Source organism: Lampris incognitus, chromosome 14 (assembly GCF_029633865.1).
Source record: "Lampris incognitus isolate fLamInc1 chromosome 14, fLamInc1.hap2, whole genome shotgun sequence".
Classification (NCBI taxonomy): Eukaryota; Metazoa; Chordata; class Actinopteri; order Lampriformes; family Lampridae; genus Lampris; species Lampris incognitus.
Window position 1 is genome coordinate 14,491,473 of NC_079224.1, and position 18,309 is coordinate 14,509,781.

An 18,309-nucleotide genomic window follows, 5' to 3' on the forward strand; every position below is an offset into this window, starting at 1 on the left:
TCTGCGCACCAATTACCATCGTTGAAATCCCGAGATCTGTTTGGCTCTCGAAGTTATTTATGCAAAGGGAACTTGGGAGGGAAACTGATACCTGACACTAAAATGGCGGGGAAATTAGTAACGTCAGCGTTGCGGTCGCATGTCAATCAATCTGTTTCAAGTAGCTAAATTGGGGAAATTTAATTTATACAAGAGACCTGCTTGAACCGAGTCGGGCAAAACTACACGGGCGCTAGTTTGTCCATGCCTTCCCATGCAGTGAAACGTGCCCATCAGCCTGAACGTTTCTGTAGGTTCAAACATTTAAAAAAAATAATCAAATAATGTCTTTTTGCCACCAAAAGTATTTTATTGGACCTCTACACGATTGAAATCGACGTTATTTTGTCCCAAAACCCACCGAAACCCAACTGACACCTGCGCGTAAAATCTGCTCAGCAAAACGCCCCCGTGCAGGGAAAAAGAGAGGCTTGTGTAACCGACGCGGGCGCGAAGGGGTTAAGCTCCTCTCGTTCAAAAGCCGGACTTTCTGTGCATGCGTAAGTAAACGGGTTGAATTTGATAAATGGCCGACGAACTCCAGCCCTCCTCTGCCGTCCAATTGTCAGTCCTCTTGGGAGCGGGACATGCTGGGCCTATTACGAGCTGGAAGGGGTACAGCGCACCACTTGCAGTAAGCGCCTCTTTTGCAGAGCAGCCTCCCCGTGCAGAACATCCCACCAGCCGCTCGGCCCCGTCTATCGCCAGGGACTCGGTAAGCTCAAGTCCGCAGCCATGGTGAAGTGGTCGGTGCTATCGATGTATTTTCTCCAAGGACTGGTTCCCCTCATCATCGGGCAGCAGCAGCAGCCCTCGCACAGCGGGAGCTGGCGGCAGCGGATCCGATGGCAGAACAACGGCCAGGTGTTCAGTCTGATGAGCACCGCATCACAGTACCAATCTCCCACCCGGTCAGAGAGCCGATCGAGGGTGTACGTGAGCGGCCGGAGGGACTCCGTCATCAGGTACCCCATGTCTGCAGCCGGGACTGCGCACAGGCGAACCGCGCAATCCGACTCCAGCCGGTTCCGAAGCGACCACACGATCAACCGCGTCGACGCGGCGTCTGCCCCGGTGGCTTACGACGGAAGACGACAGCACGGCCGTGCGTCGGGGGCTCGGCAACAGGCGCCGGACCCGCTCCAGCGCCAGCAGGACCGGGCAGTGGGTTACCCTGGCGCACGGCGTCACAACCCGGATTACGCCTACAGGGCCAACGGCTCGGCAGCGGGAATGTCCCCCGGGTTCCCCGGCGGCGAGGCCCCCAGGAGAGAGGGCTCCGTCGGCCAGGACGCCGCAGCGCGGTTCAGGAGCAACAACGAACAGGGGTACCAGCAGTTACGCGCGGCGCCGGAGACGGGAGTACCTGCCTTCAGACAACCCGCGCAGACCGACCGCGCCAGCTTTGAGCCCCCCGCGGCCTCAGACAGCGAGTCCGCGGCCCCCTACCCTATTCTCGCGCGCGGCGAGGACGCTGCGAACGACGCGGCGGGTTACGGGGAGGACATGGTTAACGACGACCCCAGAAACCCGCTGCAAAACCACAGGAATTCGGTCTTCTACAACGCGTATCCCTCCAGAGGCAGGCCGGCGACGCGCACACGCCGTCCACCTGGCACGGGATACGGAACAAGTTATTTCCAAAACGGTAAGACTTTGCCATAATAACGCACATGGAATGTGCTGGACCGGTTCACTAGAAGTGGATTAAGGATGTTTTTATACTGACATGATGGTTCAGTTAAAAGAAAAAAAGAAAAGGAGAGCCAGTGTAGATCTGTCCTCCTGGATTAGATTCAGCCCCATGCCTGTGAAGCTGACCTTTTCGGTAAACAGGCATTTCGGGATATTTCATAGCCGCCTTGACAGAACAGCTGCATGTGCTGAGGGTGGGGTGGGGGGGTACAAAGGGAAAAAGGAGCTGGGGTGGAATCAAAATGGCTATTTCTGGGTGGTGGATGCAGGAATGGACGGTTTGGGAATGTAGACTATTCTCGATTCGGCCAACAAACACAAACGCGCCGGAGTTACATCTGCCCTTTTATTCCCAGACAGGATGCAAAACGTCCCCCCCTCCTCCTCCTACCTTGGTGGAATGTCTTGAGTGAGCAGAAACCCTGGCAGTATTAGCTTCCCACCAACAACACAGACAAATCATTTGTTCCTTTTGATCCTCTTGCAGGGCTGCCAGACCTCGTCCCGGACCCCTACGCCATCCAGGAAGGTGCCTACATCCAGCGCGCACAGATGTATGCGCTGCGCTGCGCAGCGGAGGAGTACTGTCTCGCCAGGTAATCTGAGGTGGTGCCAAATCTGAGGTGCCAAATCTGAGGTGTCTCGTCCTCAACACACACACACACACACACACAGACACCACAGCTTTTACCCCCTCTTGCACTGTTTTGTTGTTTAAATTGTGTCAGGGGAAGGTTGCAAGTGAATTAGCATAACTTGATTGTGTTAGCTGGGATTGAATTACGGGTGTTGTTGGGGTCAGGATAAGGGTGTTAGCATATTACGGGGCCGTGATCCTCCTAGACAATGTCCTGCCAAGACGCAAATACTCTGGATTGGTTTTGCCCAAAAGCATTTAGCACAATGGAACAAACCCCCTTTTTGCGCCTGGTTGCGTTGGAGAAACCCAGCCCCGGGATCCGGGCCAGCTGGAACTTTCCAGCAAAGCTCATAACCCCTTTCCCATTGATCCGCCCCAAGGTCGGCCTACAGACCCGCCGTCCGAGACATCGACTACCGCGTCCTGCTGCGCTTCCCGCAGAAGGTGAAGAACCAAGGAACCACCGACTTCCTGCCCGTGCGGCCGAGACACCAGTGGGAATGGCACAGCTGTCACCAGTGAGTTGATCCGGTCCGAGGGGAAACCCAAACCATCTCACATTATCTGACCAAAGAATGTTGATGGAGATTAGCGCAGCTTTATTCTTCTTTAGTAACGAACACATAACAAACAACAGCAGGGCGCACCTGCGAAATTGGTGGCTAAGACCATAATCCTGTGGACTTAAAGACATTCTTGGCCTCTTTATGAGCCATACCACAAGAAAGAATTTCTTGTTCTATTCTATTCTATTCTATTCTATTCCATAGGACACGCTTTACCCATATGTCACACCTAAAGACACAAGTCACTTTAGAATTAGGGCGTTCTATTCTATTCTCTTCTGTTCTATTCTATTCTGCTATATTCTATTCTGTACTGTTCTATTCTGTTATAGATTGTTATAGTCCATTCTGTTCTATTCTTTTCTATTCTATTCTACTCTATTCTATTACATTCTAGTCTGTACTTTTCTATTCTGTTGTATTCTATTATATTCTAGTCTGTTCTATCCTTTATATTATATTCTGTTCTGTTCTAGTCTGTTATATTCGATTCTGTTGTATTCTATTATATTCTTGTCTGTTCTATCCTATTCTAGTTCGTCATAATTTATATTATATTATGTTCTGTTCTATATTCGATTCTGTTCTGTTCTATTCGATTGTATTCTATTCTGTACTGTTCTATTCCATTTTGTTATATTCTATTCTATTCCATTCTATTCTATTCTGTTGTATTCTACTATGTTCAATTGTGTTTTATTTTATTCTTGTCTATTTTATTCTCTTCTCTTCTGTTGTATTCTATTCGGTTCTGTTCTATTCTATTTTGTTGTGTCCTATCAGGTTCAATTCTGTTCTGTTCTATTCTATTATATTCGATTCTGTTCTCTTCTATTCGGTTGTATTCTATTGTCCTTTTCTGTTTTATTCTGTTCTGTTGTATTCTATTCTGTTCTTTTCTGTTCTGCTGTATTGTATTCTGTTGTGTTATATTCTGCTCTGTTCTATTATATTGTATTCTATTCTGATGTATTCTATTCCCTCCTTTTGTTTTATTCTGTTCTGTTCTGTTGTATTCTATTCTGTTTTATTCTGTTCTGTTCTTTTATGTTTTATTATGTTCTGTTCTGTTTTATTCTGTTGTATTCTCTTCTCTTCTGATGTATTCTATTCCGTCCTTTTATGTTTTATTCTGTTCTGTTCTGTTCTTTTCTACTCTGTTGTATTCTATTCCGTCCTTTTCTGTTTTATTCTGTTCTATCCTTTTCTGTTCTATTGTTTTCTATTCTGTTCTTTTCAGTATTATTCTGTTATGTTGTATTCTATCCTGTTCTGTTCTGTTCTATTCTTTTAATAATAAACACAACTAAAGTAATCTGCAACCTTTGGCCCTGCTCCTGTTCTCAGGCACTACCACAGCATGGATGCCTTCAGTAACTATGACCTCCTGGATGTGGTCAGTGGTCGCAAGGTGGCGGAGGGGCACAAGGCCAGCTTCTGCCTGGAGGACACAGGCTGTGACCCTGGCTTCAGACGTCGCTATGCCTGCACAGCTCACACGCAGGTAAGCAACACGTGTACATCTGAGCCAATTCCGCTGACCTCGTTTCGCAGTCGGGGTAACGGTGCAATGGGGTTTGAATTGCTTTGTAATACAAGTCCACAGAATAAGAGTCCAAGGCTCAAAGCCACAGCGGCCAAACAAGACCTGTAAGAAATATTCCGATACCTCTAGAGTGCAATAGAAAAGTGCTCGGTAAAAAAAAAAAAGAGAAAGAAACGAACAGAAGAGTTAAGAGGTTTGTCTAGCAGGAATTATTTGTTGGAACAGGGGGTCAAATACAGACCGAGGAGCTGCTGTGGTTCCATGGTAACACGAAGTGTGGATTCTGTGTTTTGTTGCTGGGCAGGGTTTGAGCCCCGGCTGCCACGACACCTATGCTGCTAACATCGACTGTCAGTGGATTGACATCACGGACGTCCCTCCAGGAAACTACATCCTGAAGGTGAAGCGCTGCAAGTAACGCCAGTATTTATGCAAAACGTCACGGTACAGATCCACCTCCGGCCATGTTAAGGAAATCCACCCCATTCTGCTGAACTGTCAGCTGCTGTTTACGCTTGTCTTTTCTTTTCGTTGTTGTTTTTCAGGTGACCGTCAATCCCAATTTCCTCGTGGCGGAGTCAGACTTCAACAACAACGTAGTGCGGTGTGACGTCACGTACACTGGCGCGTACGTTCAGATGCGCAGCTGTCGAATAACGAGGTACTTGCCGCAGCACGCGCGCGGTGAATATTTGCCGCGGAGCCAAACTGAGACGATCATTTTGGGCCAGAATAAACATTAAGCTGATTACACATTTAGTTCCAAGTCAAGTCCGCTACAACTTGCTGGACAGAGCAATACAGACACAGTCAGTGTACGCGCCAGTAACAGTCGACACCTTCGCGGCCTTATCTCTGAATTTCTGTCTACAGGGGCTGAACCTTTCACCGGAACACCCTCCATTACCCAGAATGCCTTTCCAGGAAGCCCCATCCTCCACGTACTGTACCCAGTAACAATCTGACCCAAAGCTGTTGTAATGATGTAGGCAGTAAGTGCGGCTCTTCCACTTGTTCTAGGATTGGAGTTTTTGCGCAATATTTCTCCCAGATTCTCAAGTTACACCGCATTTGTCAGATCTGTTTACGTCCCACTTTGTTCTTGACAATCCAATAGAAGTATTGTGCTTACACTGATTTTTTTTTAAATTGTTTTCATGCTTGAATCGGTTTTTTGTTCTTCTTTTCTTTTCATTTCGGTCATTTCGCTCTGTGTAGTTGTCTGTGCACGTCATTAACTCGTTACAGCTGCTTTCAAGCCACTTGAGGGTTGCAGTAGTTAGTTGAAAATACTCGTTATTTTTTCGTGTCATGTGTGAAGGATTGTTTAATATGTGTCGCTATCTGTGTGTGCGTGCGCGTGTGTGCGTGCGTGCGTGTGTGCAGTCGTGCTGTACGTTTGAGTGAATGAACCTATGGGTCTTTAAATTGTAATGTAAAACTGTTTATTTTGCTAAAACTTTGCTGATGATAACAAAAACATTTTATTATTTTTTTGGTACGTTTGATTTAATACAATAAACAGTGATGAGTGAGAAGCCCTGAGCAGACGCGTCCTCGCTGAGGGTTTAAGGAGGGAAATTTATGAACGTCTCACTTTCCCCCCGTCAGACCAGCAGACTGCAGCTGAAACAGGTCTCTGGCTTGTAGAAGCGAGTCCACGTTTCATTTTGGAAACACCTAAAAACCATAACAGCGAGGGACTCGACCATGTCAAGAACATAACAACAACAAAAATAAAACAAGGGAGAAGAGAGCGTCCGGGTGGCGTGGCGGTCTATTCCATTGCCTACCAACATGGGGGGGGGGTCACTGGTTCGATTCCCCGTGTTACCTCCGGCTTGGTCGGGCGTCCCTACACAATTGGCCGTGTCTGCGGATGTGGGTATGTGTGTCCTGGTCGCTGCACTAGCGCCTCCTCTGGTCGGTCGGGGCGCCTGTTCGGGGGGGGCGTGATCCTCCCACGCGCTACGCCCCCCCCCCGGTGAAACTCCTCACTGTCAGGGGAAAAGAAGCGGCGACTCCACGTGTGTCAGAGGAGGCATGTGGTAGTAGTCTGCAGCCCTCCCCGGATCAGCAGAGGGGGTGGAGCAGCGACCGGGACGGCTGGGAAGAGTGGGGTAATTGGCCATGTACAACTGGGGAGAAAAAGGGGGAAACTGGGGTGTGGGGGAGGGGAATACAAAAAAAAGTAAAAGAAAAAAACAGACTTGTTCAAACTATTTTTTTTGCTCCTTCTACATGACTACTAAATGGTGTGCCCCCCCCAACTTAACTGCGGGTGGGTGGTGCATGCACCTTGTGCCCATGTTCTTGAGTCCCCCGCCCCCCGCAGACCCACAGGCCTGTAGAGGTAAAGGCTTTGCGCCATGTTTGCTGACAACCCCTCGTGAAGACACAGCCCGGAGGATCTGGTACTGCCATGTCACATCTACTGCAGCACGGGGCAGGATGAATGGGGGCTCTTTTCTCACCCCCCCCCCCGTCTCCCTGGGCTTGTAAATGAAGATTGTAGCTGGAGCCGGCTGGCCAAAGGCTCCTTCCTGGCCCCACAATTCATTGCGTCATCGGTTTACTTCATGTCCATAGGGGGATTGTCTGGGACAGCCGAAGTTTTTTTGTTTGTTAAGTGTGCAAGGAGCACTCCGTCTCCGTCTGACCGGGGACGCTGGATGAAGATCCGGCAGACGAGCCAGTTTAATGAGTCACGCAGAGATGTTTTCACCTGGGACGCATTTGTCTCCGCAGCAAGTGCTAAAGCTGTTACGCTAAAGCTGCAAAAGAGTGCGCCGAGACATGCAACCCCCCCCCCACCCCACCCGGTTTGAATGTACTCGTTGTCAGGCTTCCGACCAGCCATTCACAGATTTCTCTTCTGACGAAGCGACCCGTGAAACACAACACGAGCATCCAAGCTCACAACAATACGTGCAGTGTTTAACACGTCGTCGGGTGTTTGTGAGAAGCAGAGAGTCTGCCTGGGCCGTACAGCACACTGGGAAGGCGACGGGGCAAAAAGGAAATGGTTTACGCTGGACTTCGCCAAGGTGCGTCCATGCCAGAACAGATCGTCTGTGTTATTGAAAGTGTCTAGAAAATACTCTTGCCTCCACCACCAACCCCTTTTTACTCAACTCCATTCCAGTCTGTCTAGGAATTGCGGGCAAATATTTGCAGGCAGTTAAAAGTCGCAGCAAAGGGCCGCTGTGTTGTAGGGTTAATGACGACGATGAGTTGGTTAACGTCATCTCGTCACGTGTCGATTCAAGTGTGGGGCGCATGGGGTGGGGGGGGGGTGGCTATCGTCCGTTGTCCTTTAGATCAGTTTTAAAAACAAGTGTCTGGGTGACTGCGGGTCCCGAACCGCGTCTCCATGCAGGGCTTCTCCCTTCTTCTTTTTTTTTTGTTTTGTTTCTTGGGCCGGCGTGTCATTTTAAACATCGTCATGCTGGAGAGAGGACGCTGACTGTTTGCTCAGCTGTGCAGCATCGCCGACTTCGCGCCCTTGCAGAGACATCTGGACCACGTCTCGGCCTTTTTACACAACCACAGCGTGGTACTGACAAAAAGGCGAGCCGGCACCCCTTCATCTGGACACGTGTCCTCCAAACTCCAACACGAGGAGGGGGGAGTGGGAGGGGGGCAATTAAGGCCAAGCAACCTGCAGCCTACCGCACCCCTGAAAGTACCGGACGCATTCCGCACGTAGGTGGGTGGCGGTGGGAGACGGGGGTGCAAAGGGCCCGGGGATAGGTATTTTGCGGGGTCATATTTCGACAAAAGCGGGGGCCACGTGAGACGGGGGCCGACGTCACAGCGGAATGTGCGCAGCTTGGCAGGTTGGTTTGGGCTCCGCACGGAGATTCCTCAGCGCTTCTGTCATTCCTTCACGGCGAAGAAAGGCTCCGAGTTCAGCCGCCGCGACGTTGGGAGCGGGCAGAGACGGGATCTCTCACTCGGTTGCAGGCACAGACTACCTACCTACCTACCCACCTCTCCCCGTCGGTGATTTATGTAGCTGCTGCCCCAGGAGAGAGAGCGGGAGGGTCATCTGTGAGTGGGCCCTGACGTTGGATCCCTGTTTTGCCTTGCGAGTTGGGTGGTACGGTGACTTGGGTGGTTTTGGGGAGTTTAAAGGCTCAAAAGGATTTATTGTGCTTTGATTTGTTGGTCCAATGTTCTGTCTTCCTTAAGCTCTCCGTCTCTCTCTTCAAACACTGGAAAAAATGAATAAATCATTTTCATTTCCGAGTGTTCTCGGGCCCAGGTCTCACCGGGATGGACACGGCGGTACCTCGGTGGGGGATTTCAAGTCCTGGCGTCAAACGCGGACCAGCCGTCGGGGATTCTTCAGCAACGTGGGTTTCTTCGTCTGGTCGCCTTTGAAATAATGCTTGGCCTGCTGCCGTGGACGTTATCCATTATTCACCACAAACCTTCGCGAACTTCGCTGCTCCGTCTCTCAAAAGGTTTTGTCGGTTGCGAGGAAGCGGGCCGATGACGTCACAACCTGTCATAAACCGACGATCGACTGTCGCAAATTGTAACCAACAGTTTAATACACTTCATTCATTCGTGTCGGCAATGATTGGTTTAGCTGCTTTGGAGTTGCTTTTAATTTACATGCAAAAATCCGCTGAACACAATGTAAACAAAATCATAATCAAAACCCAGTTGTTTAAACGTTATGTTGACATAAATGGCTTTCTTAAATATAACTTCAAGATGGGTCAAAGTACAGAGCCGTTAAATTGCACCATTTTATCTCATGTCCATTTCAGTAATTCAAAAGGTAATCGAATCCGCCGCGTCGGTCTTTCGCACTTGGGCCGTTTCCAAGGGCAACGCGACGCCGGGCGCCATCTTCCAAGGATCAGAGGCGTTGTGACATCACGACCGAAAGACCCGATCCACCGCAAACCCCCAGTTCAACCACACCCCTGTCAACAGTCAGCCCTAGTATGCTCCCTGACCGACCCTGTGTTTTACGGGGCCAAGGTTTACCTATTAGCACCCAGCTGTTGTTCAGCACCGGGCCGCGGAGGACTCCAGCTGCTCCCAAAACGCTGCAGTTCCCCGCGTGCAAGCCACGCAGGAAACGGGAAGGGACGTCCGGATGAACGCGCGCCGCGCACACCTGCGCCGTCAACGGCACGAGGGCACCCTCGCTCCCAAACTATTTCCGGGGCCCGGACCGGACACACGCAAACGCGAGGTGGCGGCACAGGGAGCCGGTTGTTGTTCTTGGTCCGCGGCTCTGTCTGACATACCGGAGCCCATCCGCTGTTGATGAGGCGCGGCACGGCCGGCTGCTCGGCTGCTCCCGCGTCTGTCTCGACAAGATGAATACGGAGTGAATGGTGATGGTCGGACCGCAGACGGCTCAGAGCCCGTCTGCAGCATTATGCTCCTCAGACACCGTCCTCCACCCAAGGTTGCAGGATCTCAAGCGGCTGCTTCTGAGGCACTGACGCCTATTTTGTGGTCGGCACTTGGCATTCATTTACCGCTCGGCACGTCGGCTTATCCCCAACAGATGTTTGTTTTAAAAGATAGAGAGCTGTACGTGGGCCGAGTAGCAAAAAAGAAATCTTTCTAGAAAAAAAAATCAGTTTTATCTCCCTACAAAAACAGGCCAATCCTGGCGCATAGCGAGAGAGGTGACGCATCTGGAAAATGTTAGCTATTCCTACACTGTTCGTGACTAATCCATTAAAAATATTTAGCTTTTGCTCATACAGGGGAACGCTAAAGTCAGCAGAAAGTGTCTCGAGTGGCATGCACTGATTCTGGCATTTACGATAAACAAATCGGTCCCCTTATCAAACCACGAGAACAAAACCTGATGATGTATTTGGTGCTGTAAACGTGCTTCCCTCCCTCGCCAATGGCGGCTTACAGACAAATAATGACTTGCTGGCTGATAACTTGTCCCATTTCTCCAACATTCAGAGTCTTATCAGCGGCTCAGAAAATAACCTCTTGCTCCCCAGCCACAACATAATTATCCTTTCCTCTGTGTAGACCACAGACACAGACAAGAGAGTGAAAAAGCATCCACGTGAGGAAGAAGTTGCGTTTGGACTCCATCCGCCATTATTTCCGGATAGCAGCAGGGGGGAGAGAGAGAGAGAGAGAGAGAGAGAGAGAGAGAGAGAGAGAGAGAGAGAGAGAGAGAGAGAGAGAGAGAGAGTTGGTGAACGTGCAATATCTTGGATGGGTGGAAATTGGAGTCAAAATCGCACAGGGAGGTTGGGTACAGGGAGGTTGGGCACAGGGTGGTTGGGTACAGGGAGGTTGGGTACAGGGATGGGTACACGGAGGTTGGGTACAGGGATGGGTACACGGAGGTTGGGTACAGGGTTTGGTACACGGAGGTTGGGTACAGGGTTGAGTACAGGGAGGCTGGGTACAGAGAGGTTGGGTACAGGGAGGTTGGGTACAGGGATGGGTAAACGGAGGTTGGGTACAGGGTTTGGTACACGGAGGTTGGGTACAGGGTTGAGTACAGGGAGGCTGGGTACAGAGAGGTTGGGTACAGGGAGGCTGGGTACAGAGAGGTTGGGTACAGGGAGGTTGGGCACAGGGAGGGTGGGTACAGGGGCGTTGGGTACACAGAGATGTACTTTGATAGTGGCAGGAGCTTTAAGCCTCGAACAGTAAACGGTGAAACCCTCAAGACAAGATTTTAAACAAACGGGGACACACGCGCTGGCCTGAGTGGCCCGGGACACCGAGGCGCCCTGACAGAATAAGGCCACACAGTTGAGAGCTCGTGCGCCGCCGTCTTCAGATCAGCCCGTGAGAAATGCCCTCCCAACTTCCTGCAACCACGCGCGCTGCATTCACTGGGTTCACAACACTACCAAGACGTCGTGCACAAATCATTTCCCAGGTGTGGACTTAATATAATACTGACATCGTCTGGTTTATTTGGAGTCACAAACGTAGGGCACTGAGGGTTCACTGCAACATTTGCAGAATCGGAGACGGCACTGTCAGAATAATTTAGTCGAGGAAAGCACAAAGCATCCCGTTTGCGCTGTAATCGACACTTGGCTCTTCACTCCCAAATTTCCTGTCTCGTTTCTCCATGTTTTGTCTTTGGCAAATGTAAAAGCCATAGATGTGCTGAAGAGAGAGCAGTTTTCCCGTCTAGCTGTCAAATGAGTGGGTTTATATCCGTTGCTTATATAAATCTTTGATATAAATTTCAAGCATTTGTTTAAGTGGTGTCACGTCAAGTTTAAGTTACATAAGAATAAGACTTGTTTTTCTTAGAGAAAGTAAAAAAAACAAACAAAAAATAAGTTAACACTGTTCTGAAAATATAGCTTCTTCATCGTCGTAGTCGTCGGGTGGGAGTTTATAGTAGTTTCGTGTTTGCCACTAATTCACTTGTAACTTTCTGTGTACTCCCCTCCACAGTTCTTTGCATTGCAGGCTTGTATAAACTGAGCAGCTTGACTCTCGGAGGTGGAGGAGGTGGTGGTGGGTGGATTTTCCCCTTGAAAATACTTCCACCCTCAGGCCGAGCTCCTTGTTCCACCGCTCGACGGCGCGTCTCAGCGGCATCAGCTCCTGCTGGAGAAGTCACACAGAAAAAAGGGGGGAAAAAGGGGGGGGGGGGAGAGAAAACATTTTTGAAAATAAAAAAAAAACAACACAAACGTAATTGAAATTCAGCTCCCCGCTCCCCGACTTGAGCCCGTGCGGCTCCCCGCTGGAACGCCTGTCATTCAAGCTCCCCCTCGAGGCTGCTTTCTGTGTAGCGTTTCACTGGAGGAGCAAGTGGCGTGGGGCGGAGCGGGGGGGGGGGACTCACCTAGATAGAATACATCCATACTGTAAGTGAGGTGGCCTATATGTGTGTGTGTGTGTGTTTTTGCATGTGTGTTTGCACGTGTATGCTTTGCACGTGTGTGTATGTGTGTGTATGTGTGTGTGTGTGTGTGTGTGTGTGCGCGCGTGTGTGCGTGTGTGGTATGAAATGTGGTTGGGCGGTTTAGCACACAATATTTCAGTACGAGCTACTCTGCCAGTGAACTTCCACTTGAGTGACTAACTGAGATGAGTCAGGCCTTTTAAGATCTCACCACCATCTTTTTTTTTTTTTTACTTTTTAATAGCCTTCGCACGAGATAAGGCAGGATGGGGATGAAGCGGAACGGAAATGTAATACTTTCAACGACCTGATCCTTCGTTTCCGTGGCTGTTTATCAGGCCATGAATGAGGGCATGTGCTTGCAACCCACACAGACTACGACACGTCGTAAGACCGAGGCAGCACATGCACACGCGCACACAGACCCGGCTGGCTCCCTGCAGCGCCCTCGTCCATGTCTGCGACGCAACGCAGACGACCAAGGCCGAGCACAAGTGCCTGTATTTACATGGCGATGGCAATTATAATAAGGGTTTGCTTCACTCCGTTCTGGCCCGCGGCCAGGGTTTTTTTTATGATTAAAACCAGATTGTACTTGCCCCGAACAGCAAGGGGCCAGAAAAATAGACTGCTGTTACAAACACTCGCCACCAGAGGGAGACTACCACGCATGAACGCGCCTCTTCCTTCCAACATCTGTGAACGTGGACGTGGACCCCTTAAAAAACCCCCATTAATTGGTTTGGGGGAGAGAGGGGAAAAACAAACAAGTGATTTAATCTTGTATTAAGATGAAAAAAATATTTCTACTTAAAACAAGATCATCAAATTCTGATAGGTAAGATTAGATTCATTTTTTACCAACCTCTCTTGTGTTCTAGTAACACGTGGTAAATCTTTAAATCTTAGATGTTAGGATGCTCCAAAATAGTTATTCAAGGAAAGGCTTGTCAACGTGCACTGGAAAGAAAAGGCCGGATAAGAAAAAGTTGATTTGCATTGGAGATAAGTGCAGTTAACTCAGCTCAATGCAGACTGAGTAATAATAATAATAATAATAATAATCCCCGGGTGGCTCTTGTTATCTTGTTATGTGTACTTCGTGTCCACAGCCACATAATGATAACATCTTATAACTGTACATGGAGGTCGAGTTCCTTGTGAATGATGCCAATTCTGAGTCACTGCTATTATCATACTATAAATATAATGACGCTTCTATGTGTGAAATAATTCACATCGAACGGACTGTCGGCTTTCTGGTCTGCCAAAAAAAACAACCTACTGATCCCCTGCCAACTCTCAGTTCTCTCAAAGTCGTGAATAAGATACACTGCAAAAAAAGAAGATACGTCTGGGGTTTTATCTTGTGCTGTGCTTTCAAATCCATTTTTCATGGAAACGAGTGAGAACGGAGCATGTCAGAACGAGGGAGCTCGCGCACGAGCTCCGATGTGTCGTTTTTGTTGGGAACCCCCCCACCCCCCCCCCCACTGAAAGGACCTTTAAATGGGGCCGAGGACTCTACTAGCGCGCAAGACACCGCAACTCCTCCCATGAAGCATCTCAAAAGAAGTCGAACCAGACCGAGCAGACGCATCTCACCCACGGCCGGCGCTCCTCCTACTCCGCAACTTTCTATACCTTCTCAGAATGAACCATCAAACTGCTTCAAAACTTGAGACGTAGGACTGGAAATTAAATTCAGCTGCACGTGTTTTTTTGGCGCGCGGGACGTTTTGCATTTTTTGCAGTGTAGTGAGGACCTGGAAATCACGTGACATCAACAAAAGCAGACACATTACACCCACCGCCCACACACAGATACACACACACAGACACACACACACACAGACACACACACACACACACACACACACACACCCTCCTTGTGTAACAGGAGAATAACTGCAGTTCATTCACCGACTTAGTCAGAAGCCTACACCACCAGTAAACACGGCAAACGTCACCGGCTAAAGCAGGCGCCGTTGACGGAAACATCAACATCGTAAACTCAATAGAGGGAGAAAAAAACAAAAAAGGAAAATCAAAGTACCCTTGTATGTAAACGTACCACGAGTTGCTCCCCCCTGCCTGTTCCCTCTCTGACCTCCACTCCGTGTAGCAGGGTCTCATGTTTCAGGCCCCCGTGGCACTGGGGCAGCCCGGCCCCCTCCTCTCACACCATGCTAGTGCTCTGCCGGCCTCTCCCGGGGTAGGCGGAGGTCTTAAGGGGTTTGGGAGTTTGATACAGTCCCTTCCCGCACCTCCCGTTCTGGGGGTACGGCGGAGGCTTCTGAGTTCTTGTGCCTGAGGTATAGCCAATCGTGACCGTAGGGTCCAGGCTTTGCGGCGGGGGTCCCTGAGCGGTTTTGCTCAGATGGTTGGAGTCCGGAGTGGCGTACAGGTGAGGTGGGTGGCCGTTCATGCCGGGCCGGTCATGGCCGATTTTTCGAATGTGGCAGGATGCCGCCACACGATTGGTTTTGACAACAGATGCCGTGTGGACCGGGGAGGGAGAGTTCGTCCTGAGGATGATGGGGTCGTCTTCTGCGTGCAGCGGTTCCTGGACCGAGGCAGGCCTGTGACCGGACACCAGCGCTTTACTGGGGTCCCCTTGGTGGAAGGCGCCACAAAAATGACCGGATCCGGCCCGGGCGATGCTCTGCTGCCCGTCACCAAGGTTAATGCTGGCCGTCAGACGGTCAATCTGCTCCACCACCTGAATGGACAACAGACGAGAGTCATTTCTACACGGACTAGCGATGTCAGGCGTGCTGAAAAGCCATTCAACAATGACTAAATGCTATTTCACAGTTCTGTAAAATGGACACGGTAGAAGCCAAATGTTATTTGGTCAGACTAAAGCCAGGCTTTTTAATGCGTTGCCCGGACTGCTGCCAATTTCCGCAGCTCTCTGCAAAAGGTCAGAGCAAATCACTGTAAGTCAGCATCTCGGCAAGAGATGATGAGTGAGTCACAAACAATACAGTAAACTCTCTCACACACACACACACACACACATGCGGACCAGGACACGCGCACACGCCAGGTCAAACCACCTTGTCCCTCTGCCTTTATCGGCGTACGAACCGCACATCAACAGATTTCAACGCCGTGCATCTTTTCAATGTTACGGCGCCTACAAAAGACGGGTATTTATTCACCAGCTAACCGAGATCACGTGTGGGCACACCTGACGTAGACACGAACCCCACAGTACAGAGACGACAGTTAAATCCTCCTACCTCTTTCATCTCCACGTGGACCTGCTTCAGGCCCCCCAACACATCTTCTAGGTCCGTGACCACTTGTCTGATTTGATCCCTCACCGAGTCATGGCTCCCCCTCTGCCTCTCCGGGTCGGAAGGAGCCCTGCATTGGTGCTGGTTGGTCACCACAGGTTTGGCGGTTTCTTGGCTGGGGGTGACGGAGGGGGGAGGGACACGCGGCCCTTTCTGTTTGCTCTGGTTCAAGCGCTTCGGTGGGACTTCGGTGGAAAAGAAACCCTTGTGAGAGGCCTCGCTGCCATTACAGTCCCCCTCTGATCCACCCTGCCGCCTGGTCCGCGCTGGATGGCTATCTCCTTCCTCCCCTCCCTCGGAGTACACAGGCCTCACATGCTCCGATACGCAGTGGCCGTTTGGTGTGTGCAAACGACCAGGTGTGGGACCGTGGGTTTGTCGCTCCATGTGATAGAGGTGGGGGATTGAGGCGCCCCAGCCATCCTCCCCCTCCTCCTCCGCCTCCTCCTCCTCTTCTTCTTCCTCCGGGGAAACATGCTTGAATGTCCTTCTGTATCTGTGGGCCTGATCTCTGAGCGGTGAAGGTGGGAGTGGTGGAGACGGTGGCGGCAGCGGCCAGGTGCTGAGGGGGCGTTCCCTCGCATCACCCCACACCACACAGCCGCACTGTTGTTGTCTGAGTGGCGGGTAGTACAGCAGGGTAGGGTTCAAGTCCCAGGGGCAGTGTTGGCTCAGGTTGTCTGGCTGGCTGTATGGGCCCGGCCCTGCAAACACAGGCCTTCTCTGTGGGCTGCGACGACCGCCTCGCTCAGCCCTGTCCACCGCCAAGGCTCTCTCCCCTAAGTCTTTATGGCGAGGGGGGGCCTCGGCGTCTGTCCCATGGCGCAGCCATGGGTGGTCTATCGGCAGGGGCGGTGTGGGCCGGCATCCTGGCCCGCTGCAGTAGGGGTACGGTGGCTCATAGGGGACACAGCGGCGGCACCGGCACGCGGCGCTGCGCTGAAGAAACCGATGGTGTCCCGTTATCCCAGCATTGTCCGCATACATGTCCGAAGGAGTCCGGAGGTTTGTGTGGAAAACGCCTTGAAAAACAACTGGTTTCCTCCCCTCCCTGCTGTCTCCTGCCCAGTCATTCACTCGCTCTGTTTTCTTCATCTGCGTCTTTCCCACAAGAAAAACTTTTCCTCAGCCCCCTCTCTCTCTCTCTCTCTCTCTCTCTCTCTCTCTCTCTCTCTCTCTCTCTCTCTCTCTCTCTCTTTTTTTTGTATCCAAGACTTCCCTCCCCTTCCTTCCTGCCCGTCCTGTTCCCTTTTTTCTCTCCTGTCGTTGTATACTTCTTTCTTCTTTTTTCTTTCTTGTCCTGGACCCCCCTACCCCAACCCCTTCTGTTCACTTTTAACTTTTGCTCAGCCCTTCTTCCTCACCCTATAGCCCTCTCTCTTGCATGTGGCCCCTCTCCCACTTCCCTCTCTCCCTTTACCTCTCCCGCCTTGTTGTTCTGTCTCATTTGCTGCTGCTGGCTTCCCGTCTCTCTCGCGCTCTCTCTCTCTCTCTCTCTCTCTCTCCCGCACTTGCCCGTGTATTTCCCGTTTCCTATCCCCCCCTCCCCTCCCCTTCTCTTCCCCTCCTCCCACTCTCCTCAGTTTCTCCACTTCTCACTCCGTACCTCGCCTTAGGCACATTCTCTCCCAAACGGTCGGCTGTACCTGGGGAAACGCTGAAATCCTGCTCCGCTCTTTCTCCGCCGGAGATCCGGTCTGCTCCTGCCGGGCTCCGCTCCGGTTTCCAGACGGTGGGGCTGGCGTGGAGGTTCGCGGGCAAGAGAGAAAGAGAGAGCGAGAGAGAGAGAGAGAGAGAGAGAGAGTATGCGAGCCAGTGGCGGCTCTGGCGCTGAGCTCATTAGCCCGACTAAAACCCTTGCGCTCTACAATTAAACGCTGCCTGGGATTCCTCAGCCCGAGACGAAGAGGAGAGGAGGGAAGGGGAGGAGAGAGGAACTGGGGGGAGGTGGGGTTTCTAACATACACAGACTGCACACTCCGTGGAGGAGACAGAGTTACTGCCTTTGTATGTAAGGACTTTTTTTCTTTCAGCGTAGGTCCTCGTTGTTACCCCCCCCCCTCGCTCTCTCTCTCTTTCTGCGATTCTATCGTTCTCTCTGTGCTCTGCCACCTCTCTGTCATTCCGACTCTGTCATTCTCTGCAGAAGTGCTTGCAGTTCAGCGGTTCAATCAAACCCCTTTCTGTTGAGACACGCACAGACGGTTGCCCCACACAGAAAAGTATGCTTTTTTTGTTTTCACACACACACCCCCCACACACACACACACACAATACCATACCCCCCTCCTCCCTAACAGTAGCCTGTCATATCCAGCTCGACAGCAAACTGATGTCTAAAAACACCACATCAAAACTGGTGTTTTGCCCCGGCCGTGTAGGCATCGGGGCCCTCTTCACAGAAGCCTATGTTGAGAGCTGATCCGTAAGCGGGACGGTATGAGTGTTTTTAAATCTCTGCCGGCGGAGATAACCACAATCTCCGGCACTATAGGCCGAATGAAAACCCCTTTCCGCGCACAGTCGGGCTGGTACACCTTTCTGCATGAAAAGCAGCCGTAGAGATGGAGACGATCTGAGGTAAAAAGTGTCACTCATTTTCCAAAATAGCAAAAAGGAGGCTGTGCTGCGGC

The 18,309-nt window shown here is 50.9% G+C and overlaps 2 protein-coding genes across 4 annotated transcripts; one reads left to right on the forward strand and one right to left on the reverse strand.

Moving 5' to 3' along the window:
- The first annotated feature begins 346 nt into the window (after positions 1–346).
- Positions 347–6,453, forward strand: loxl5b (lysyl oxidase-like 5b). Its single transcript, XM_056293035.1, has 7 exons — positions 347–1,687; positions 2,222–2,330; positions 2,755–2,892; positions 4,288–4,444; positions 4,791–4,886; positions 5,032–5,147; positions 5,360–6,453. The coding sequence occupies exons 1-7, from the start codon at positions 775–777 to the stop codon at positions 5,364–5,366; spliced, it is 1,536 nt and encodes a 511-aa protein (XP_056149010.1). The 5' UTR covers positions 347–774; the 3' UTR covers positions 5,367–6,453.
- A 4,587-nt stretch (positions 6,454–11,040) lies between these two features.
- On the reverse strand, positions 11,041–16,833 carry si:ch211-178n15.1 (uncharacterized). 3 transcript variants are annotated; one of them, XM_056293582.1, is made up of 3 exons: positions 15,620–16,833; positions 14,446–15,093; positions 11,041–12,067 (listed from the first exon to the last, which is right to left on the reverse strand). In XM_056293582.1, exons 1-2 carry the CDS (start codon positions 16,769–16,771, stop codon positions 14,551–14,553), a joined length of 1,695 nt encoding a protein of 564 aa, XP_056149557.1. In that variant the 5' UTR covers positions 16,772–16,833; the 3' UTR covers positions 11,041–12,067; positions 14,446–14,550. The 3 variants fall into 3 exon arrangements, with proteins under 3 accessions (XP_056149557.1, XP_056149555.1, XP_056149556.1); XM_056293580.1 differs by having other exon boundaries at positions 11,041–12,070; XM_056293581.1 differs by having other exon boundaries at positions 11,041–12,070; positions 14,428–15,093.
- Between the last annotated feature and the right edge of the window lie 1,476 nt (positions 16,834–18,309).

Excerpts from the sequence above, each read along its gene's own strand:
- loxl5b (XM_056293035.1), top strand. The coding sequence starts at position 775 with ATGGTGAAGTGGTCGGTGCTATCGATGTATTTTCTCCAAGGACTGGTT. Across the intron at positions 2,331-2,754 it reads GAGGAGTACTGTCTCGCCAG|GTCGGCCTACAGACCCGCCG; the intron begins GTAATCTGAGGT and ends ATCCGCCCCAAG. Across the intron at positions 2,893-4,287 it reads GAATGGCACAGCTGTCACCA|GCACTACCACAGCATGGATG; the intron begins GTGAGTTGATCC and ends TCCTGTTCTCAG.
- si:ch211-178n15.1 (XM_056293582.1), bottom strand. The coding sequence starts at position 16,771 with ATGAAGAAAACAGAGCGAGTGAATGACTGGGCAGGAGACAGCAGGGAG. Across the intron at positions 15,094-15,619 it reads TCCACGTGGAGATGAAAGAG|GTGGTGGAGCAGATTGACCG; the intron begins GTAGGAGGATTT and ends TTGTCCATTCAG.